We start from the raw sequence: 25178 nt of genomic DNA, 5'->3' as shown, positions 1-25178 counted from the left end.
TTGGCAAATCAATTTCCTCGTATGTCGCAGAACATACCTGGCTAATAAATTACAATTATGATAATGATTATGATGAATAGGTTTGGAAGGATATGGGCCAAACGCAGGCAGGTGGGACCAGTGTAGATGGGACATGTTGGTCGGTGTGGGCAAGTTGGGCCGAAGGGCCTGTTTCCATGCTGTGTGACTCTATGACTCGCGGGAAAGGTAGATCAGCCATGATTGAATGGCGGATTAGACCCGACGGGCCGAATGTTCTAATTCTGCTCCTATAACTTATTAACTTATGAACAAAATATGTAGACTGCTGTGTAGAATATAATATTTCATGATCCATTATTTTAACGAGTCAAGGAGAGAAGTAAGCTTCCATGAGGAGATAGACAATAGACAATAGAAAATAGGTGCAGGAGAAGGCCATTCGGCCCTTCGAGCCAGCACCGCCATTCAATGTGATCACGGCTGATCATTCTCAATCAGTACCCCGTTCCTGCCTTCTCCCTAAGAGGTACTTAGAGTCATAGAGTGATACAGTGTGGAAACAGGCCCTTCGGCCCAACTCGCCCACACCGGCCAACAATGTCCCAGTATACACTGGAATTTAGAAGGATGAGAGGAGATCTTATCGAAACGTATAAGATTATTAAGAGGTTGGACACGTTAGAGGCAGGAAACATGTTCCCAATGTTGGGGGAGTCCAGAACAAGGGGCCACGGTTTAAGAATAAGGGGTACGCCATTTAGAACTGAGATGAGGAAAAACTTTTTCAGTCAGAGAGTTGTGAATCTGTGGAATTCCCTGCCTCGGAAGGCAGTGGAGGCCAGAGAGAGCTAGATAGAGCTCTTAAGGATAGCGGAGTCAGGGGGTATGGGGAGAAGGCAGGAACGGGGTACTGATTGAGAATGATCAGCCATGATCACGTTGAATGGCGGTGCTGGCTCGAAGGGCTGAATGGCCTCCTCCTGCACCTATTGTCTATTGTCTACCCTAGTCCCACTTGCCTGCGTTTGGTCCATAACCCTCCAAACCTGTCCTATCCATGTACCTGTCCAACTGTTTCTTAAACGATGGGATTGTCCCAGCCTCAACTACCTCCTCTGGCAGCTTGTTCCATACACCCACCACCCTCTGTGTGAAAAAGTTACCCCTCGGATTCCTCTTAAATCTTTTCCCCTTCACCTTGAACGTATGATAGGTACCTAGGTACTTAAAATGTAGGCTTTTATTTTAAGTCCCAGACAACATTATAATCAAAGTGATTGTCAAAGCTGATCACATGCAGCGTTAATCTCCTTTAGCGATTAGTTGGTATTAGGAATATGCACCTCAGGACCCAGGGAGCATTTGAACAGACGCCTTTTGTTCTGTCTGCGTGCTGGGAGAATCTATAAATTACGTTGAAATACTGTCCATCTGATGGAAGCCATGAAGCATTGAGTCGCCCTACGTGACGATACCACAATCTTTCTATCATGGAGTGCTCCAACCAAGGACTTGAGTACCCACAGAAGCTGCTGAATTACATGGATGGATTCCTGATATCCAAGGTAAGCAAGCATTCTATGAAGCCTTGGATGGAAGGTTGTACATCGAATTTGGATAATTGTTTATACACTGCATATATGTATGTTAGTGTGTGCATATATGTGTATATGTATGGATATATGTATGTATGTAGGTGTATGTGTGTATGTATGTATGTGTGTATGTATGTATGTGTATATGTATGTATGTATGTATGTATGTATGTATGTATGTATGTGTGTGTGTGTGTGTATATGTGTGTGTGTGTGTGTGTGTGTGTGTGTGTGTGTGTGTGTGTGTGTGTGTGTGTGTGTGTGTGTGTGTGTGTGTGTGTGTGTGTGTGTGTGTATGTATGTATGTATGTATGTGTTTGTGTATGTGTATATATACAATATATATATATATATGGAAATGGGTGACGTTTCGGGTCGAGATCCTTCTTCATATATATATATATATATATATAGCTGAGGAAGGGTCTCGACCCGAAACGTCACCCATTCCTTCTGAGATATATATCTCTGACCTGACCTGCTGAGTTACTCCAGCATTTTGTGAAATAAATACCTTCGATTTGTACCAGCATCTGCAGTTTTTTTTTTACACTATATATACACATATGCATAATGGACGGATTTTCACAATAAAGGCTATTCTATTCTATATATATATATATAGATGAGATAAAGTTTGTGAACTAATTAACTAATTGATGAGTAGCAGAGAAGGGATAGCAATAAATAAGTGTCCACTTCCTCCTACTTTTCGAACATGTAAGATTTAATTTGTGTTGTTTACAGGAATTTATTCACTGAGTTGCGTATAGGTTCATCGTTCATTTCATTTTATTGTTATGTTGTTTTTGTTTTTATCTTTTTTGTTTTACATGTTCGAAATAAAATATAAACATTAAAAACAACAATAAAAAAAGCATGCCATTGATCACTTTTCAGCTGAAATGTATTTACTGGTCATTCAGACCTAACCATGTCACACCTGTCGGCTTTGCGTGACTTAAACAGATGTTATCAATATGGCAATCCAGTTAGAGATGTAGAGTGTGGAAACAGGCCCATCGGTCCGAGCTACCCATGTCCATGCCGACCAACATGTCCCAGCTACACTAGTCCCACCTGCCAGCGTTTGGCCTGTATCCTTCTGAACCTGTCTTATTCATGTTTCTCAAACATTGCGATCAACTTAAACTGCCTCAACTACCTCCTCCGGCAGCTGGTTCCAAACACCCACTACCCTTTGTGTAAAAAATGTTACCCCTCAGGTTCCTATTAAATCTTTCCCCCTTCATCTTAAACCCATGTCCCCTTGTTCTCGATTCCCCTACTCTAGACAAGAGACTGTGCGTTTACCCGATCTATTCCTCTCTTGATTTTGTATGCTTCTATAAGACCACCTCTCATCCTCCTGCGCTCCAAGGAATGGAGTCCTAGCCCGCTCAACCTCTCCCCATAGCTCAGACCCTTGACTTTCTACTGATGTTCCGATTTCCTCCCACATTCCAAACACATGCAGGTTTGTAGGTTAATTAACTTTGGTAAATTGCCCCTGGTGTGGAGGATACAAAACTAGGATAACAGAGAACTAGTGTGTGGGTGATTGTTAGTCAGCATGGACTCGGTGGGCTGAAGGGCCTGTTTCCACGCTGAATCTCTCTCACTATATTAAACCTGAACAAATAGATCTAGTCTCAAACCGGTGTAGTGAATGACAGGAGAACTAGTCTTCATTCTAACTAGGATTCATAAGATCATAAGATCATAAGTGATAAGAGCGAAATTAGGCCATTCGGCCCATCAAGTCTACTCCGCCATTTTATCATGGCTGATCTATCTCTCCCTCCTAACCCCATTCTCATTCTTTCTCCCCATAACCTCTGATACCCTGCACAAAAGGGACGGGTTGCATCTTAACAGCAGGGGGACAAACATTCTGGCAGGCAGGTTTGCTAGTGTGACACCTGTGGCTTTAAACTAAGTAGTGGGGGGGAGGGGTTAACAAATTGTGAATATGAAGATGAGGTAAAAGGGAATACAGGAGATATTGCAAAAGACTCTCGGAAGAATGGGAACAGAAGTTCTAGAGGGGAAAAGAAATTAAGGGCAGGGCCAATTGTGAACGATGTGAGAGGGGAGGTAAATATAGAAATTAAAGTGTTGTACTTAAATGCGCGTAGTATAAAAAATAAAGTGGATGAGCTTGAGGCTCAGTTAGTCATGGGCAAGTATGATGTTGTAGGGATCACTGAGACATGGCTACAAGAGGACCAGGGCTGGGAACTGAATATTCAGGGGTACACAACGTATAGAAAAGACAGACAGGTGGGCAGAGGGGGTGGGGTTGCTCTGATGGTAAGGAATGATATTCATTCCCTTGCAAGGGGTGACATAGAATCAGGAGATGTTGAATCAGTATGGATAGAAATGAGAAATTGTAAGGGTAAAAAGACCCTAATGGGAGTTATCTATAGGCCCCCAAACAGTAGCCTCGACATAGGGTGCAAGTTGAATCAGGAGATAAAATTGGCGTGTCAAAAATGTAATGCTACGGTGGTTATGGGAGATTTCAACATGCAGGTAGACTGGGAAAATCAGGTTGGAAATGGACCCCAGGAAAGAGAGTTTGTAGAGTGCCTTCGAGAAGGATTCTTAGAACAGCTTGTACTGGAGCCTACCAGGGAGAAGGCAATTCTGGATTTAGTGTTGTGTAATGATCCTGATCTGATAAGGGGACTAGAGGTAAAAGAGCCATTAGGAGGCAGTGATCACAACATGATAAGTTTTACTCTGCAAATGGAAAGGCAGAAGGGAAAATCGGAAGTGTCGGTATTACAGTATAGCAAAGGGGATTACAGAGGCATGAGGCAGGAGCTGGCCAAAATTGACTGGAAGGAGGCCCTAGCAGGGAAGACAGTAGAACAGCAATGGCAGGTATTCCTGGGAATAATGCAGAGGTTGCAGGATCAATTTATTCCAAAGAGGTGGAAAGACTCTAAGGGGAGTAAGAGACACCTGTGGCTGACAAGGGAAGTCAGGGACAGCATAAAAATTAAGGAGAGGAAGTATAACATAGCAAAGAAGAGTGGGAAGACAGAGGATTGGGACTCTTTTAAAGAGCAACAAAAGTTAACTAAAAAGGCAATACGGGGAGAAAAGATGAGGTACGAGGGTAAACTAGCCAATAATATAAAGGAGGATAGCAAAAGTTTTTTTAGGTACATGAAGAGGAAAAAAATAGTCAAGGCAAATGTGGGTCCCTTGAAGACAGAAGCAGGGGTATTTATTATGGGGAACAAAGAAATGGCAGACGAGTTAAACCGTTACTTTGGATCTGTCTTCACTGAGGAAGATACACACAATCTCCCAAATGTTCTAGGGGCCGGAGAACCTAGGGTGATGGAGGAACTGAAGGAAATCCACATTAGGCAGGAAATGGTTTTGGGTAGACTGATGGGACTGAAGGCTGATAAATCCCCAGGGCCTGATGGTCTGCTTCCCAGAGTACTTAAGGAGGTGGCTCTAGAAATAGTGGAAGCATTGGAGATCATTTTTCAATGTTCTATAGATTCAGGATCAGTTCCTGTGGATTGGAGGATAGCAAATGTTATCCCACTTTTTAAGAAAGGAGGGAGAGAGAAAACGGGTAATTATAGACCAGTTAGTCTGACATCAGTGGTGGGGAAGATGCTGGAGTCAATTATAAAAGACGAAATTGCTGAACATTTGGATAGCAGTAACGGGATCATTCCGAGTCAGCATGGATTTACGAAGGGGAAATCATGCTTGACAAATCTACTGGAATTTTTTGAGGATGTAACTAGGAAAATTGACAAGGGAGAGTCAGTGGATGTGGTGTACCTCGACTTTCAGAAAGCCTTCGACATGGTCCCACATAGGAGATTAGTGGGCAAAATTAGGGCACATGGTATTGGGGGTAGGGTACTAACATGGTTAGAAAATTGGTTGACAGACAGAAAGCAAAGAGTGGGGATAAAAGGGTCCCTTTCGGAATGGCAGGCAGTGACCAGTGGGGTATCGCAAGGTTCTGTGCTGGGACCCCAGCTATTTACGATATACATTAATGACTTAGACGAAGGGATTAAAAGTACCATTAGCAAATTTGCAGATGATACTAAGTTGGGGGGTAGTGTGAAATGTGAGGAAGATGCAATAAGGCTGCAGGGTGACTTGGACAGGTTGTGTGAGTGGGCGGATACATGGCAGATGCAGTTTAATGTAGATAAGTGTGAGGTTATTCACTTTGGAAGTAAGAATAGAAAGGCAGATTATTACCTGAATGGTGTCAAGTTAGGAGGAGGGGGAGTTCAACGAGATCTGGGTGTCCTAGTGCATCAGTCAATGAAAGGAAGCATGCAGGTACAGCAGGCAGTGAAGAAAGCCAATGGAATGTTGGCCTTCGTAACAAGAGGAGTTGAGTATAGGAGCAAAGAGGTCCTGCTACAGTTGTACCGTGCCCTGGTGAGACCGCACCTGGAGTACTGTGTGCAGTTTTGGTCTCCAAATTTGAGGAAGGATATTCTTGCTATGGAGGGCGTGCAGCGTAGGTTCACTAGGTTAATTCCCGGAATGGTGGGACTGTCGTATGTTGAAAGGCTGGAGCGATTGGGCTTGTATACACTGGAATTTAGAAGGATGAGGGGGGATCTTATTGAAACATATAAGATAATTAGGGGATTGGACACATTAGAGGCAGATAACATGTTCCCAATGTTGGGGGAGTCCAGAACAAGGGGCCACAGTTTAAGAATAAGGGGTAGGCCATTTAGAACGGAGATGAGGAAGAACTTTTTCAGTCAGAGGGTGGTGAAGGTGTGGAATTCTCTGCCTCAGAAGGCAGTGGAGGCCAGTTCGTTGGATGCTTTCAAGAGAGAGCTGGATAGAGCTCTTAAGGATAGCGGAGTGAGGGGGTATGGGGAGAAGGCAGGAACGGGGTACTGATTGAGAGTGATCAGCCATGATCGCATTGAATGGCGGTGCTGGCTCGAAGGGCTGAATGGCCTACTCCTGCACGTATTGTCTATTGTCTATTGTAATCAAGAATCTATCTATCTCTGCCTTAAAAATATCCACTGACTTGGCCTCCACAGCCTTCTGTGGCAAAGAATTCCACAGATTCACCACCCTCTGACCAAAGAATTCACAGTATCACTACGCAGTAAATTGAATCAGGAAAGGTTGCCAAATACTGTAAAACCTCGATAATCTAATGCACCTAGGGCTTCTGGTGGTTCTGAGCTAGCTGATCTTCCAACGCAATTTTAAGTCACTTATTCTTTCAGATATTATGCAGCGTAATACATTTTCCTGTGAACCCAGTGAGTTTAAAGGGATCATTGGAGATAAGGATAGACACAAAAAGCTGGAGGAACTCAAGTTCTCTCAAACATCTCCCATTCCTTCTCTCCAGAGATGCCGTCTGACTCGGTGGTCAGACGGCATCTCGACTCGGTAGTCAGACAGGATCAAAACAAAAATCTGACTCCAGCATTTTGTGTCTACCTTCGCTTTAAACCAGCATCTGCAGTTCTTTCCTACACCCTTTACAATCAAGGCATCCACAGTGCACAGATACATGATAAAGGGGTTAGCATGAATAACATTTAGTGCAAGGTAATGCCCAGTATAACTAGACAATAGACAAGTGACAATGGACAATAGGTGCAGGAGGAGACCATTCTAATGACAGCTTCACAAGGCTTCTTTAGTTTAGTTTCATTTAGAGATACAGAGCGGAAATTAGGCCCTTCAGCCCACCAGGTCCACGCACCGACCAGCGATCCCCGCCTGCCAACACTATCCCACATACGCTGGGGACAATTTACAATTTTTACGGAAGACAATTAACTTGCAAAACTGTATGTCTTTGGAGTTTGGGAGGGAAATGAAGATCTCGGAGAAAGCCCGCACGGGTCACGGGAAGGATGTACAAACTCCGCACAGACAGCACCCGTATTTGGGATTTTTATAAAATAGGTGTAGGAGTAGGCCATTCGGCCCTTCGAGCCAGCACCGCCATTCAATGTGATCATGGCTGATCATTCTCAATCAGTACCCCGTTCCTGCCTTCTCCCCATACCCCTGACTCCGCTATCCTTAAGAGCTCTCTCTTGAATGCATTCAGAGAATTGGCCTCCACTTCCTTCTGAGGCAGAGAATTCCACAGATTCATAACTCTCTCACTGAAAAGGTTTTTCCTCATCTCCGTTCTAAATGGCCTACCCCTTATTCTTAAACTGTGGCCTAATGCAAAGCATGACATGTATCTGTTTGCAGACAATGTTTGCCGCCTGTGAATTGGGAGTATTTGATGTCCTTCTGGAGGGTGGCGTTCCACTCTCCTCCAGCGCTGTCGCGGAGCGCCTTGGCACCAGTGCTGATGGCATGGAAAGACTACTGTCTGCATGCGTTGGACTCCAGCTACTCGAGGTCAGCGAGCATCAAGGTGAAGGTACTCAACTTGTGGATGATTCTTCGGTATTGGCGGGACCGTCGTATGTTGAAAGACTGGAGTGGCTAGGCTTGTATACACTGTAATTTAGAAGGATGAGAGGAGATCTTATCGAAACGCATAAGATTATTAAGGGGTTGGACACGTTAGAGGCAGGAAACATGTTCCCAATGTTGGGGGAGTCCAGAACAAGGGGCCACAGTTTAAGAATAAGGGGTAGGCCATTTAGAACGGAGATGAGGAAAAAAAATTTCAGTCAGAGAGTTGTGAATCTGTGGAATTCTCTGCCTCAGAAGGCAGTGGAGGCCAATTCTCTGAATGCATTCAAGAGAGAGCTAGATAGAGCTCTTAAGGATAGCGGAGTCAGAGGGTATGGGGAGAAGGCAGGAACGGGGTACTGATTGAGAATGATCAGCCATGATCACATTGAATGGCGGTGCTGGCTCGTAGGGCCGAATGGCCTCCTCCTGCACCTATTGTCTATTGTCTATTGTCTATTCTGCACCTATTGTCTATTGTCTATGGTCTATTGTCTATGGTCTATTGTCTATTGTCTATTGTTTATTGTCTATTGTCTATTGTCTATTGTTTATTGTCTATTGTCTATTGTCTATGGTCTATGTCTATTGTCTATTGTCTATTGTCTATTGTCTATTGTCTATTGTCTATGGTCTATGGTCTATTGTCTATTGTCTATTGTCTATTGTCTATTGTCTATGGTCTATGGTCTATGGTCTATGGTCTATGGTCTATTGTCTATTGTCTATTGTCTATTGTCTATTGTCTATTAATCCAAGAGCGCGGTGGGAAATAGGGGTTTGCAAGGACCCCACGATGTTCTATTTAGATTATCGAAGCCCTATGTGTTCCTTTCACGTTCCGGTTTTAGTTTTAGTTTTAGAGGTACAGCGCGGAAACAGGCGCTTCGGCCCACTGAGTCCGCGCCGACTGGCGATCCCCGCACACTAACGCTATCCGACACACGATAAGGACAATTTTAACATTTTACCGAAGCCCATTAACCTACAAACCTGCAACTGTCTTTGGAGTGTGAGGGGAAACCAGAGCTCCCAGAGAAAGCCCATGCAGGTGAAGGGTGAGAACATACTAATTCCGTACAGGCAGCGCCCGTAGTCAGGATCGAACCCTGGTGTCTGGCGCTGTACGGCAGCAACTCTATCGTTGTGCCACCATGCAACCCCAGTCCTCCCTCTCCACATCATTTTCAGTCCACACATTAACTCACCCTCGTTAACATCTCACCCCGTGCTAATTTAATGCTGACACTATCTGAGTTAATAAATGGATTAACTTCATGGTTAAAGAAGCACAAACACTTTGTGCAAATACATTAGCATATCCAATTAAAATAATACCCGAAGACAAATGAACCAACTAATCAGAGGTTAAACGTATCTCTACTTCCGAAACTTCTGGGATTCCAATTTTCTCATGAATCATACTCTGCGCTCAGCTCATAGCTGGTAGACCTGCTGCATTGCAGAGCCAATGATCCGGGTTCGATCCTGACCTCCGCTGCTGTCTGTACGGAGTTTGTACGTTCACTGCGTGACCGCGTGGGTTTTCTCCGGGTGCTCCCGTTTTCTCTCACACTCCAAAGATGTGCAGGTTTGTAGGTTAATTGGCTTCTGTAAACTGTCCCTCGTGTGTGTGGGATAGAACTAGTGTATAGGTGATCGCTGGTCGGCGCGGATACGGTGGGTCGAAGGGCCTGTTTTCACGCTGTACAGTATCTCTGAACTAAACTTGAAATCACACGAAGAAATTACATTGTACATACAGATTTTGGCCAATATTTCGGCATATTTCGGCATATTCTGGACACATTCGTCTGAAGAAGGATCTCAACTCGAAACGTCACCTGCTACTGTTCTCCAGAGATGCTGCCTAACCAGCTGTGTACTCCACCTTTTTGTGTCTATCATTGGTACTTATTTTTCATATTTATTTATATTTCAGATACAGCGCGGAAACAGGCCTTTTCGGCCCACCAAGTCCGCGCCGCCCAGCGATCCCCGCACACTAACACTATCCTACACACACTAGGGACAATTTTTACATTTACCCAGTCAATTAACCTACATACCTTCATATGTTGCTGCAAAGATGTCTGATTGTGAAAACATTTACATCGGAAGTGTAGATAAGTGTGAGGTTATTCACTTTGGAAGTAAGAATAGGAAGGCAGATTATTATCTGAATGGTGTCAAGTTAGGAGGAGGGGGGGTTCAACGAGATCTGGGTGTCCTAGTGCATCAGTCAATGAAAGGAAGCATGCAGGTTCAGCAGGCAGTGAAGAAAGCCAATGGAATGTTGGCCTTCGTAACAAGAGGAGTTGAGTATAGGAGCAAAGAGGTCCTTCTACAGTTGTACCGGGCCCTGGTGAGACCGCACCTGGAGTACTGTGTGCAGTTTTGGTCTCCAAATTTGAGGAAGGATATTCTTGCTATGGAGGGCGTGCAGCGTAGGTTCACTAGATTAATTCCCGGAATGGTGGGACTGTCGTATGTTGAAAGGCTGGAGCGATTGGGCTTGTATACACTGGAATTTAGAAGGATGAGGGGGGATCTTATTGAAACATATAAGATAATTAGGGGATTGGACACATTAGAGGCAGATAACATGTTCCCAATGTTGGGGGAGTCCAGAACAAGGGGCCACAGTTTGAGAATAAGGGGTAGGCCATTTAGAACGGAGATGAGGAAGAACTTTTTCAGTCAGAGGGTGGTGAAGGTGTGGAATTCTCTGCCTCAGAAGGCAGTGGAGGCCAGTTCGTTGGATGCTTTCAAGAGAGAGCTGGATAGAGCTCTTAAGGATAGCGGAGTGAGGGGGTATGGGGAGAAGGCAGGAACGGGGTACTGATTGATAGTGATCAGCCATGATCGCATTGAATGGCGGTGCTGGCTCGAAGGGCTGAATGGCCTACTCCTGCACCTATTGTCTATTGTCTATTGTCTATTGTAATTGGCATCTACATATTCATAGAGTCATGGAGTGATACAGTACGGAAACAGGCCCTTCAGCCCAACTTGCCCACACTGGCCCAGCTACACCAGTCCCACCTGCCCACGTTTGGTCCATATCCTTGCAAACCTGTCCTATCCATGTACCTGTCTAACTGTTCCCTTAACGTTGGGATTTGTATGTTGGGAGTGTACTGAATAGAAAAGCTATTCAAGTTTTTCCTTTCACATAACATCTTTCCTTTGCCACAGAAGGCTGTGGAGGCCAACACTAGAATTTAGAAGGATGAGAGGAGATCTTATCGAAACATATAAGATTATTAAGGTGTTGGACACGTTAGAGGCAGGAAACATGTTCCCAATGTTGGGGGAGTCTAGAACAAGGGGCCACAGTTTAAGAATAAGGGGTAGGCCATTTAGAACTGAGATGAGGAAAAACTTTTTCAGTCAGAGAGTTGTGAATCTGTGGAATTCTCTGCCTCAGACGGCAGTGGAGGCCAATTCTCTGAATGCATTCAAGAGAGAGCTAGATAGAGCTCTTAAGGATAGCGGAGACAGGGGGTATGGGGAGAAGGCAGGAACGGGGTACTGATTGAGAATGATCAGCCATGATCACATTGAATAGCGGTGCAGGCTCGAAGGGCCGAATGGCCTCCTCCTACACCTATTGTCTATTGTCTATTGTCTAAGTCATTGGATATATTTAAGGCAGAGATAGATAGATTCTTGATTGGTGTAGGGTGTCACAGGTTACGGGGAGAAGGCAGGAGAATGGGGTGAGGAGGGAGAGATAGATCAGCCATGATTGAATGGCGGAGTAGACTGGATGGACCGAATGGCCTAATTCTGCTCCAATTCTCTTATGACCTTATGATAACCAGTCAAAGCATTGATCACATTTTTTTTTAATGTGCAGCCTTGTACAGTAATACAGATTTATCCAGAGTCTACCTGACCAAGACAAGTCCCAAAACTTTGCGTCATTCAATAACATACTACTCACAAACCATCTACCATTGTTTTTCCTACGTGACTGATGCCATCAGGTAAGTACGCCATCGGCTTTTAGATTTTTACATTTAGATTTAGAGATACAGCGCGGAAACAGACCCTTCGGCCGACCGCGTCTGCGCCGCCCAGCGATCCCCGCACATTAACACCACCCCACACCCACTAGGGACAATTTTTACATTTGGCCAGCCAATTAACCTACATACCTGTACGTCTTTGGAGTGTGGGAGGAAACCGAAGATCTTGGAGAAAACCCACGCAGGTCACGGGGGAGAACGTACAAACTCCGTACAGACGGCGCCCCCTGTAGTCAGGATCGAACCTGAGTCTCCGGCGCTGCATTCGCTGTAAGGCAGCAACTCTACCGCTGCGCCACCGTGCCGCACAGTTTTGTAGCTAACTTTTCTACTGTGGTAGAGTTCAGGGGGAGCGTCTAGGACAGGAGGTCACAGCCTCAGAATGAAGGACGTACCTTTAGAAAGGAGATGAGAAGGAATTTCTTTAATCAGAGGGCGGTGAATCTGTAGAACTCATTGCCACGGAAGGGTGCTGAGACCAAGTCATTGGATATTTCAAAGGTGGAGATAGACTCGGTTAGTACGGGTGTCAGGGGTTATGGGGAGAAGGCAGGAGATTGGGGTTGAGAGGGAAGGATAGATCAGCCATGATTGAATGGTGGATGGGCCGAATGAACTAATTCTGCTCCCACAACAAATGAATTTATGAACTTATTTATCAAGGTGCATTAAAACAAGGTGAATTTCAAATGATTGTTGTTGAATATGCAGGAGATACTGATCGGAGTCAGGCTTCTCAGGATGTTTGTATTTTCTAACAAGGAGTTATTCAAACATCTCTTTAGTCAGAGGGTGATGAATCTGTGGAATTATTTGCCACAGAAGGCTGTGGAGGCCACGTTAGTGGATATTTTTAAGGCAGAGGTAGATAGATTCTTGATTACTACAGGTGTGTGAGGTTATGGGGAGAAGGCAGGAGAATGGGGTTAGGAGGAAAAGATAGATCAGCCATGATGGAATGGTGGAGTTGACTTGATGGGCCGAATGGCCTAATTCTACTCCTATTCCTTATGACCGTATGATCTCATTGGAGTGGGGTCAGAGTTGGGGCTGTCACCGTTAGACTTTGGAGACACAGCGCAGAAACAGGCCAAATTTACAATTTTTACCACAGCCAATTAACCTACAATCCTGTGTAGGCAGGAACTACAGATGCTGATTTAAACCAAAGACTGAAACAAAAAAGTGGAGTAACTTAGCAGGTCAGGCAGCATCCCTGGAGAAAAGTAAAAGGAACCTCCAACCCTGCATGACTTTGGAATGCGGGTGGAAACTGGAACACCCAGAGAAAACCCACGCAGGTCACAGGGAGGACGTCGAAACTCCCCACAGACAGCCCCCGTAGTCAGAATCGAACCCGTGTCTCTGACCCTGCACCCAGTCTGAAGAAGGGTTCCGACCCAAAAATGTTACCTATTCTTTTTCTCCAGAGACGCTGCCTAACCCGCTAGGTTACTCCAACATTTTGTGTCTATCCTCAGTCTAAACCAGCATGTGCAGTTTCGTCCGACACATAACACCCTCCAGGCAACAACCTTTGCAGGAAGGCCTGGGTTCAACTGAACAGGCTACGAACTGGTGCTGGTTGCTTCGCAGCCAACATGAAAAGATGGGGCATTGCAGACACCGACCTCTGATCTTGTGGTCAAGTACAGACCAACAAACATGTCCTAAGGGAATGTGCTGTGACAGGACCTCCCTGTCCACTACCCCAACTTGATAACCCCCAAATAGAGACTTACCTCACCAATTGCCACTTTTGATTGTTGTAGTTGACGTACGAAAGAAGACATAATGATTGAAGTGCTCTGTCAGTAAGCCGGCATGGATGCAATGGCGTAGATAGCCTCTTATGTCTGATGGTTTATACATGTGCGTTGAGCAAGATAGAGAAAGGAATAGAACTTGGATTTCGCCCAAAGAACCTAATCGTTTTTAGTTCATGAAAATGCTTATTATAAGTATTGATCTATCATTTCAGTGAGAATTTATCTTTCAATATTCTGCTCCAGGGAAGGGAAAAGCCAATATATGCGGGCATTTGGTGTTTCCTCTGATGAGATCTTTGAAGCTCTCTACAGGTACGTGATTACAATGCTGTGCTATTCTTTAGAGTCCTTGATAACTGAATTTCACAGTAGTTTATCTCAAACATTAAGGATTGTGGATGCAGCCCAGACCATCGGGCAAATCGTCCTCCCTTCCATTGACTCCATATACGTATATGGCCATATAAATTGCCACAAACATGGCACAATCAGCAACTTTGCTGATGATACAAAAGTAAGTCAGAGAGTTGTGAATCTGTGGAATTCTCTGCCTCAGAGGGCAGTGGAGGCCAATTCTCTGAATGCATTCAAGAGAGAGCTGGATAGAGCTCTTAGAGATATCAGAGTCAGGGGGTATGGGGGGAAGGCAGGAACGGGGTACTGATTGAGAATGATCAGCCATGATCACATTGAATGGGGGTGCTGGCTCGAAGGGCCGAATGGCCTCCTCCTGCACCTATTGTCTATTGTCTATTGTCTTGCAGAGAGTGAAGATAGTTGTGAAAAATTCCAGCAGGATCTTGATCGATTGGCCAGATGGGCCGAGGAATGGCTGATGGAATTTAATGCAGAGAAATGTGAGATGTTGCTGTTTGGGAAGTCTAACATGGGCAGGATCTACACAGTGAATGGTCGGCCTCTGGGGAGTGTTGTGGAGCAGAGGCATCTCGGGGTGCATGGGCACATGACAATAAACTAATCTAAACTATAAAAGTAAACTAAACATTGACGGAATTTTCCGACATTTCAATGTGACACTAACTCTGCTACGCAATGTTCCTCCAACTATGTTCATTCATCTCACATGTACACAGCCAAAATTTTCCATGAATGAATGAATGAATGAATAAGTTTATTGGCCAAGTATGTGCATATACAAGGAATGTGCCTTGGTGCTCCGCTCACAAATGTCAACACAAACAGACAGTTAACAATTAAGAATAAAGCATAAACAATAAGGATACAACATTACAGTCTCAACATGTAGGTGAAAATAAACCAGAGCAAAAAAGAGACTACACACTTTGGTTATTGAGTGGATAAAAACTGCGGATAAAAGCTGTTTTTATGTCTGGCTGTGGCGAAGCAACTATTAATGATAGACCAGTAATCCTGACCTCCCAAAACCTTCCTGTGGTTTTACATGCCTGGGTGTACATGTGTATGACATGGTGCCTCTTACATGCTATGCATTCCCTCTTCTCCCCTCTCCCATCAGGCAAAAGGTATAGAAGTGTGAAAACGCACACTTCCAGATTCAGGGACAGTTTCTTCCCGGCTGTTATCAAACAACAGAAAATTAAATAGGAACTTAATCGTCTTTAGTTCATGAAAATGCTTATTATAAGTATTGATCCATTGTTTGAACAGAACAGTATTGATCATCCATTGACTGAACCATCCTACCACAACCAGAGAGCAGTGCTGAACTACTATCTACCTCTCTGGTGGCCCTCGGACTATCCTTGATCGGACTTTGCTGGCTTTACCTTGCACTAAAGGTTATTCCCTTATCATGTATCTGTACACTGTGAACAGCTGGATTGTAATCATGTGTTGTCTTTCTGCTGACTGGTTAGCACGCACCGAAAGCTTTTCACTGTTGAGTAGAGGAGCAAAGAGGTCCTTCTGCAGTTGTACAGGGCCCTAGTGAGACCGCACCTGGAGTACTGTGTGCAGTTTTGGTCTCCAAATTTGAGGAAGGATATTCTTGCTATTGAGGGCGTGCAGCGTAGATTTACTAGGTTAATTCCCGGAATGGCGGGACTGTCATATGTTGAAAGACTGGATCGACTAGGCTGGTATACACTGGAATTTAGAAGGATGAGAGGAGATCTTATCGAAACGTATAAGATTATTAAGGGGTTGGACACGTTAGAGGCAGGAAACATGTTCCCAATGTTGGGGGAGTCCAGAACGAGGGGCCACAGTTTAAGAATAAGGGGTAGGCCATTTAGAACTGAGATGAGGAAAACTTTTTCAGTCAGAGAGTTGTAAATCCGTGGAATTCTCTGCCTCAGAAGGCAGTGGAGGCCAATTCTCTGAATGCATTCAAGAGAGAGCTAGATAGAGCTCTTAAGGATAGTGGAGTCAGGGGGTATGGGGAGAAGGCAGGAACGGGGTACTGATTGAGAATGATCAGCCATGATCACATTGAATGGCTGTGCTGGCTCGCCTGACCGTAGCAGCTGGAACAGTCCGTTGCTGGGGTGGTAGGGGTCCCCCTAATGTTGCTGGCTCTGGATCTGCACCTCCTGATGTATAGGTCCTGCAGGGGGGCGAGTGTAGTTCCCATGGTACGTTCTGCCGAACGCACTACTCTACGCAGAGCCTTCCTGTCCTGGGCAGAGCTGTTCCCAAACCAGATTGTGATGTTTCCGGACAAGATGCTTTCTACAGCCCCAGAGTAGAAGCACTGAAGGATCCTCAGAGAGACTCTAAATGTCCTCAACTGTCTGAGGTGGTAAAGGCGCTGCCTTGCCTTACCCACCAGTGCGGCAATGTGTGTTGTCCATGTCAGATCCTCTGTGATGTGGACTCCCAGGTATTTAAATCTCCTCACCCTATCCCATTTATCTCCAGTGGCATGTATGTCCTCGGATGTTGAGCTCTTCTAAAGTCCACAATCAGCTCCTTAGTTTTTGTGACATTCAAGAGGAGGCAGTTGTCCTGACACCAGAGTGCCAGATCAGCCACCTCCTCCCGGTAGGCCTTCTTCTCGTTGTCGGAGATCCAGCCCACCACCACAGTGTCATCAGCAAACTTGATGATGGAGTTGGAGCTGTACCTGGCCACACGGTCATGTGTGTACAGGGAGTACAGTAGGGGGCTAAGGACGCAATCCTGGGGGGATCCTGTGTTCAGGGTGAGGGGGTTAGAAGTATGTCTCCCTATCTTGACCACTTGGGGCCTGGCGGTGAGAAAGTCCAGGACCCAGGCACACAGGGAAGTGTTAAGCCCCAGTTTCAGCAACTTCTCAGCCATTCTGGTGAGGACTATTGTGTTGAAAGCTGAACTAAAATCAATGAACAGCATCCTCAGAAGGCCAGCATATTCTGATTAAAGAGAGTCTGAAGGACTCCATAGAGGTAGATGGTAGTTCAGGACCGCTCTCTAGTTAGGATGTTTCAGTTGCCTGATAACAGCTGGGTAGGAACTGCCCCAGAATCTGGAGGTGTGCGTTTTTTTACACGTCTGTACCTCTTGTCCGATGAAAAGCAGAAAATAATATCTGAATGTCTCCATAGATGAGGGATTTCAACCACGAGGTTAGAATAGAGAAGCTGGGATTGTTTTCTTTGGAGCAAAAAAAGAGGAAAATTGGCAGATAGTTAAAGATAGTTAAAAGCCACTATTGCTCGGTAGAAAACAAAAGAGAGCTTCCCTTTAGTTGGGGGTAATTCAAAGATCAGGAAGAACACTTTAAAAAACTCAGGGCAAAATACTCAAGAGGGATGTGAGAAAAACATAGAGTGATTAAGATTTGGAACTCATTGCCTCTAGAGATGGTCGTAACAATCAGTGCTTTCAAGGGGTAATGGGACAAACACTTGGGAGAGAGACATTTGCAAGGCCATGGGGAATATGTTAGATAGGAATGAGTGGATGAACCTATGATGAGCGTTTGATGGGACTGGGCCTGTACTCGCTGGAGTTTAGAAGGATGAGGGGGGGACCTCCTTGAAACATACAGAATAGCGAAAGGCCTGGATAGAGTGGGTGTGGAGAGGATGTTTCCACTAGTGGGAGACTCAAGTACCAGAGGTCATGGCATCAGAATTAAAGGGCATTCCTTTAGGAAGGAGACGAGGAGGAATTTCTTTAGTCAGAGGGTGGTGAATCTGTGAAATTCTTTGCCACAGAAGGCTGTGGAGGCCAAGTTCATGGATATTTTAAAGACAGAGATAGATATATTCTTGATTAGTGGGGGGGGGGGGGGCAGGAGTTATGGGGAAAAGGCAGGAGAATGGGGTTAGGAGGGAGAGATAGATCAGCTATGATTGAATGGCGGAGTAGACTTGATGGGCCGAATGGCCTAATTCTTCCCCTATCACTTATGAACTTATGACAGGATGCTTAAACTAGGCAGGTCAAATGGCCTCTCTCTGTGCCGTGAGAGCTCTCTCGTTCTGAGATTTCTATATGCATGTTGTGAAGGAAAATAATAGCAGATGCTGGTACAAATCAAAATGCTGGAGTAACTCAGCGTGTCAGGCAGCATCCCTGGAGAGAAGGAATGGGTGACGTTTCGGGTTGAGACCCTTCTTCAGACTGATGTCAGGGGAGGGGGCGGGACAAAGGAAGGATATAGGTGGAGACAGGAAGACAGTGCGAGAACTGGGAAGGGGGAGGGGAAGAGAGGGACAGAGAAACTATCTAAAGTTAGAGAAGTCAATGTTCTTACCGCTGGGCTGCAAGCTGCCCAAGCGAAATATGAGGTGCTATCTATATCTATGCTGCCAGACCTGCTGAGTTACTCCAGCATTTTGTGGTGAAATAAATACCTTCGATTTGTACCAGCATCTGCAGTTATTTTCTTATGCTATCTGTATGCACGTTTGTCAACTCCATTCCAGAACAGTTTCCTGGTCTGTAATTTTAACCCAGCTGTTGGCAATTTAGTTTAAACGGGTTAATTAAATTTTGCTATTAAAATAATAATAATAATAATAATAATAATAATAAGTAGAATAGGTGCTTGTGAATAGGGTTATTCTTCCCGTGACATCTCGTCAGTATATTAATACCATGCCACAACAGGTCTGAGGAGGAAATGCTGAGTTTTATGCAGCTGATGAACTCGACCTGGAATATCTGTGGAAGGGATGTGGTCACAGCCTTTGATCTGTCGGCTTTTACAAACATCTATGATCTTGGAGGTAAGTTTAGTTTAGTTTCCTTCAGAGACACAGCCCGCAAAACAGAGCCTCTCGGCCCACCGAGTCCGCGCCCGCCAGCGATCCCCGCACACTAACACCAGCCTCACGCACAGAACTTCCTTCAACTAAACGAGAGCAAGTCTGAGGTCATCCTATTCGCGCGCCCCCCCCGACTCCATCAAAACGATAACAGGCAGTCTTGGAAGCCTATCCTCCCTAGTCAAACCGCATGTCAAAAACCTTGGCGTGATATTTGACTCTGCATTAAAGTTTGACAAGCAAGTCAACGCTGTGGTAAAAGCCAGCTTCTTCCAGCTTCGTACCATAGCTAAAATCAAACCATTCCTCCAATTTGACGACATTGAAAAAATCATTCACGCATTCATTTCCTCCCCGCCTGGACTACTGCAACTCCCTGTACACTGGGATCAGCCAATCATCCCTGTCCCGCCTGCAATTGGTCCAAAACGCCGCAGCGAGACTCCTGACGGGTACCCGTAAAAGGGACCACATCACCCCGATTCTGGCCTCTCTCCACTGGCTCCCAGTACGGTACAGAATCAACTTCAAGCTCCTCCTATTCACATACAAAGCCCTAAACGGGCTTGCCCCCACCACCCCACCCCCCTTCCCCCCATATCAAAAATCTTCTAACCCACCACTCTATCTCCAGGTCCCTCAGGTCGGCCGATTTGGGGCTACTGACTATCCCGCGGTCTAGGCTTAAGCTCAGGGGTGACCGTGGAGCCGGTTCAGGGTGACCAACTCTTTGCGGGGCGTGTCCGAGCCGGGTGGGGCTGTGGTGTTCGGTGCGACAGTGAATTGAGGAGGTGGCGATGTCTGTTCCCAGCTGGTGCTCCATGCTCCTACTATGTTGAAACCGGAGCCACAGAGGGTCGCTGCATGACAATAGACAATAGACAATAGACAATAGGTGCAGGAGTAGGCCATTCGGCCCTTCGAGCCAGCACCGCCATTCAATGTGATCATGGCTGATCATTCTCAATCAGTACCGGGAGAAAGGGCGATGAGATGACAGGCGTTGAGGTCCCAGTTGCTGTGAATCCTGGGCGAGGTGGTGCAAAGGATGTTTGGCGTCCGATGGGGCCTTGCACACCAGCCGGTGAGCGAAGGACTCTCTGCGAAGCTTGGCGGGTGCGTTACCTTACGGCGCCAGACACCCAGGTTCGATCCTGACCATGGGTCCTGTCTGTACGGGGCATTTCTCTGAGTGCTCTGTACGGCGCAAGAGACCAGGGTTCAATCCCAACGATGGTTGCTGTCTGTATTGAGTTTATGCGTTCTCCCCGTGACCGCGTGGGTTTCCTCCGGGTGCTCCAGTTTCCCTCCCACATTCTAAAGACGAATTGGCCCTCGTGTGCAGGATGGTGTTAGTGTAAGTGGATCGCAGGTCGGCGCGGACTAGGTGGGCCGAAGGGCCTGTTTCTGCGCTGTATCTCCAAAGATACTTTATAGTAACGTGTACCTAAGTACAGTAAAATTCATTTTTTGCATACAGTCCAGTGACAATCCTACTGTACATTATGCACAATCGTACTAAGTATGAGTCTAACATAGAAGACCACACTGAGTTAGTACACAAGAGTCGCCATGTATTTAAACACTGTCCTACAATCTTCAAGTCTGATTTAAAAAAAAAAAAAATCAAAAATTGGCCAAAAAAGGCCCGTTGTCCTACTGACGGCACTGGGTTGGAGTTCATAAGGTCGCAAGGTCTTAAGGGAATAGGAGTAGAATTAGGCCATTCGGCCCATCACATCTAATCCGCCATTCAATCATGGCTGATCTATCTCTCCCTCCTAACGCCATTCTCCTGCCTTCTCCCCATAACCCCTGACACCCGTACTTAATTGGCTGGGTAAATGTAAAAATTGTCCCTAGTGGGTGTAGGATAGTGTTAATGTACGGGGATCGCTGGGCGGCATGGACTTGGTGGGCCGAAAAGGCCTGTTTCCGGCTGTATATATATGATATGATATGATATGATAATCAATAATCTATCTATCTGTTCCTTAAAAATATTCACTGACTTGGCCTCCCCAGCCTTCTGTGGCAAAGATTTGCACAGAGTCACCACCCTCTGACTAAATAAATTTCTCCTCATCTCCTTCCCGAAAGAATGTCTTGTAATTCTGAGGCCGTGACCTCTAGTCCTAGACTCTCCCACCGGTGGAAACATCCTCTCCACATCCACTCTATACATGGCTGTAGTTGTGGGAGTCAACTTGGCTCTACGATGTGGAAGTTAACTGAGATTTTTTTTTAACGATATGTCTATTTGTTCCATTGTTTTCTAAGGATGCGGTGGTGCGATAGCAAAGGAATGTATCTCCGCATATCCACATTCAAGAGTAACTATCTACGATCTCCCCAAAGTTCTGGAAATGGCAAGGAAACACTTTGTGCCGCAAGATGAAAAGCAGATTCTATTTCATGAAGGTAACTAGGGCCACCAGAGCAACTCGATGGCCAAAGGACTTTGAAGTCCGTACTGAAGAAGGGTCTCGCCCCGAAACGTCGCCCATTCCTTCTCTCCAGAGATGCTGCCTGTCCCGCTGAGACGCTCCACCATTTTGTGTCTATCTTCGGTGTAAACCAGCATCTGCAGCTCTTTCCTACCACTTGAAGTCCATATTGTTGGCCTTCTACCTATTTGACAGTGACACTCATAGATGCAGAGGGTCACCCAGAACAGAAACAGGCTCTTTAGCGTAGCTTTAAGGTGAGACAGGCAACGTTTAAAGGAGATGTGCGGGACGTTTTTTTTACACAGAGGGTGCTGACTGTCTGGAATGTGCTGGAAAATAACTGCAGATGCTGGTTCAATTTGAAGGTGAACACAAAATGCTGGAGTAACTCAGCGGGTCAGGCAGCATCTCTGGAGAGAAGGAATGGGCGACGTTTGGGTCGAGACAAGTTTAAGGTGAAGGGGAAAATATTTAATAGGATATTGTAACTTTTTCACACAAAGGGTGGTGGGCGTTATGGAACAAGCTGCCAGAGGAGGTAGTTGAGGCTAGGACTATCACAGCTATTTAAGAAACATCTGGACAGATACATGGATAGGACAGGTTTGGAGGGATATGGGCCAAACGCGGGCAGGTGGGACGAGTGGAGCTGGGACATGTGGGCAAGTTGGGCCGAAGGGCCTGTTTGCACACAGAATGTTTCTATGACTCTATGACTGGAGCGTTGGAATGAGTGATTGCAGATCCACTTCTGGGACCGGCAATGCAGAGAGTCAATCGCCTGGCTTGGACGCCATCTTGGATCAAAGGTCTACGTTGCATGTTCCACATTTTATGTTCACGCCACATTCTCTCCAAAAACAGGAGACTTCTTCAAAGACCCCATCCCTGAAGCTGACCTCTACATTCTGGCTAGAATCGTTCATGACTGGTCTCAGGATAAATGCTTGGAACTGCTGACCAAAGTCAACAAAGCTTGTAAACCAGGTGGGTATTCCCCAGGTAAAAGGTTATATTGAGATTAGTTTAGTTTAGAGATACAGCGCGGAAACAGGCCCTTCGGCCCACCGAGTCCGTGTTGGCCAGCGATCCCCGCACATTAACGCTGTCCTTCACACACTCCTGTACGTCTTTGGAGGAAATAAAAGATCTGGGAGAAAACCCACGCAGGTCACGGGGAGAACATACAAACTCCCTACAGACAGCACCCGTGGTCAGGATCGAACCCGGGTCTCTGGCGCTGTCAGGCAGCAACTCTACCGGCTGCGCCACCGTGTCGCACTTATGTCTAACTTGTATCCAGGAGAAAATGAACCATCTGTATCTTTGATGTCTCTGTTGAGATTGGATATCCATGCCTATCCCAGTAAACTTACTGCAACAAATCTCGGGAGCAGTGAGCCTATTGGAACTGCTGAAGGTCCTGGTCGGTCTGGGATTAGTTTAGATAGACATAAAGTGCTGGAGTAACTCAGCGGGTCAGCCAGAAAAAGGATGGGTGACGTTTCGGGTTTAGTTAGCTTCGAGATACTGCGTGGAAACAGACCATCAGGCCACCGAGTCTGCCCCGACCATCGAACACCCATACACAAGTTCTATCCTACACACTAGGACCAATTTACAGAAGCCAATTAACCTACAAACCTGGATGGACACGAATGGCCCTCCGATAGACCCTTCAAACCGAAACGTCACCTTTTCCCCAGAAATGCTGTCTGACCCGCTGAGTTACTCCAGCTTTTTGTGTCCATCAACGGACTAAACCAGCATCTGCAGTTCCTTCCTCCGAACCTACAAACCTGCACGTCTTTGGAAGGTGGGAGGAAACCGTAGCACCCAGAGAAAACCCACGCGGTCGCAGGGAGAACGTATGAATTCTGTACCGATGGTGCCCGCAGTCAGGATCGAACCCGGGAGGTCTCTGGCGCTGTAATGCAGCAGCTCTACCGCTGCGCCACCGTGCTGCCCCAGGTTCAGACTCCAGGTCATAATCCTACTTGGAAAGCAGTGGCTAGGGAATAAGAGACAAAGAGAATTAATTGGCTGATCCATTGGGAGAAAAGCAATGTCCCGAGGACCCTATCCCCATCCCCATCCCCATCCCCATCCCCATCCCCATCCCCATCCCCATCCCCATCCCCATCCCCATCCCCATCCCCATCCCCATCCCCATCCCCATCCCCATCCCCATCCCCATCCCCATCCCCATCTCCATCCCCATCCTTGGAGAAAAGGAATAGGTGACGTTTCGGGTCGAGACTAAAAAGGGCCTTGAGGTAGGGTCATGAATAAATGGCTGAACAGGCAACCTGGATTCCTTCCACACATTCTTTTTCTCCAGAGATGCCGCCTGAGCCGCAAAGTTACTCCAGTCTTTTGTATCTGCCTTGTTCACAGTCCCCTTGAGAATAGGAAATTCCTATTCCAGTTGGCATAGAGTGTAGGAAGGAACTTTAAATGCTGGTTTACACCGAAGATAGACCTAAAAGGCAAGAGTAACTCAGCGGGTTAGGCGGCATTTCTATTGACAAGGAATAGATGAAAAGAATCTAGGTTGCCCGTTCAGCCATTTACTCATAACCCTATCACAAGACCCTTTTCAGTCTCGACCCGAAACGTCACCGATTCCTTTTCTCTAGAGATGCTGCCTGACCCGCTGAGTTACTCCAGCATTTTATGTCTGTCTTCCATTTGACAGAGATGTGCCTTGTGAAATGGTGTTGCCATGTCTTGGGGTTCAGGAGTAATGAGGGGGGTATGGGGAGAAGGCAGGAACGGGGTACTGATTGAGAATGATCAGCCATGATCAAATTGAATGGCGGTGCTGGCTCGAAGGGCCGAATGGCCTCCTCCTGCACCTATTGTCTATTGTCTATTGTCTATTGAGGGGTAGACAAGAATAGAATAGTTTAGTTTAGTTTAGTTTAGAGATACAGCGTGGAAATAGGACCTTCGGCCCACCGAGTCCGCACCAACCAGCGATCCCCACACATTAACACTACCCTACACGCACGAGGGACAATTTGTACATTTACCAAGCCAATTAACCAACAAACCTGTACGTCTTTGGAGTGTGGGAGGAAACCGAAGATCTCGAAGAAAACCCACTCGGGTCACGGGGAGAACGTACAAACTTCGAACAGACAAGGACCCGTAGTCGGGATCGAACCCGGGTCTCCGGCGCTGCAATAGAATAGAATAGGATATTAATAGAATAAATAACCTGATACAAAGCTCACCACTCCACCATTTGCTGCTTTTAACTAGGTGGTGGAGTGCTCCTGATTGAAGCCTTATTGGATGAAGATCGAAGAGGCCCCCTCACCGCTCAGCTGTACTCTCTCAATATGCTAGTACAGACAGAGGGCAAGGAACGAATGGCCTCAGAGTATGCCAACCTACTGGAGTTGTCTGGATTCACGGATGTGCAAGTCCGGAGGACGGGCAAAATCTACGATGCCATTTTGGGCAGAAAGAGAGCTGTTGTCTGCTGATCAGGCTTCCTCGACATGTTTATTTACTTTAGTTTTATAGGCACAGCATGGAAACAGGCCCTCCAGCCCACCAACGATAGGCACAGAGGGCTGCAGTAACTCAGTGGGGTAGGCAGCATCGTTGACGACAAAGGACGGGTGGTTTGAGGAAGGATGTCCTTGCTATTGAGGCAGTGCAGCGTAGGTTC

The 25178-nt window shown here is 46.1% G+C and overlaps 1 protein-coding gene across 2 annotated transcripts; it reads left to right on the top strand.

Moving 5' to 3' along the window:
• Window positions 1–1362: 1362 nt before the first annotated feature.
• On the top strand, window positions 1363–25036 carry asmt (acetylserotonin O-methyltransferase). Of its 2 annotated transcripts, none has more exons than XM_078402958.1 (8): window positions 1363–1547; window positions 7833–8001; window positions 11908–12037; window positions 14092–14160; window positions 18889–19007; window positions 21327–21467; window positions 22361–22483; window positions 24764–25036. In XM_078402958.1, exons 1-8 carry the CDS (start codon window positions 1473–1475, stop codon window positions 24988–24990), a joined length of 1053 nt encoding a protein of 350 aa, XP_078259084.1. In that variant the 5' UTR covers window positions 1363–1472; the 3' UTR covers window positions 24991–25036. The 2 variants fall into 2 exon arrangements, with proteins under 2 accessions (XP_078259084.1, XP_078259083.1); XM_078402957.1 differs by having other exon boundaries at window positions 7833–8007.
• The last annotated feature ends 142 nt before the right edge of the window (window positions 25037–25178 follow it).

This window comes from Rhinoraja longicauda, chromosome 7 (genome assembly GCF_053455715.1).
Source record: "Rhinoraja longicauda isolate Sanriku21f chromosome 7, sRhiLon1.1, whole genome shotgun sequence".
NCBI classification, from domain to species: domain Eukaryota; kingdom Metazoa; phylum Chordata; class Chondrichthyes; order Rajiformes; family Arhynchobatidae; genus Rhinoraja; species Rhinoraja longicauda.
The sequence above is the reverse complement of the archived record's forward strand: the minus strand, read 5'-3'. Positions and strand labels throughout refer to the sequence as shown.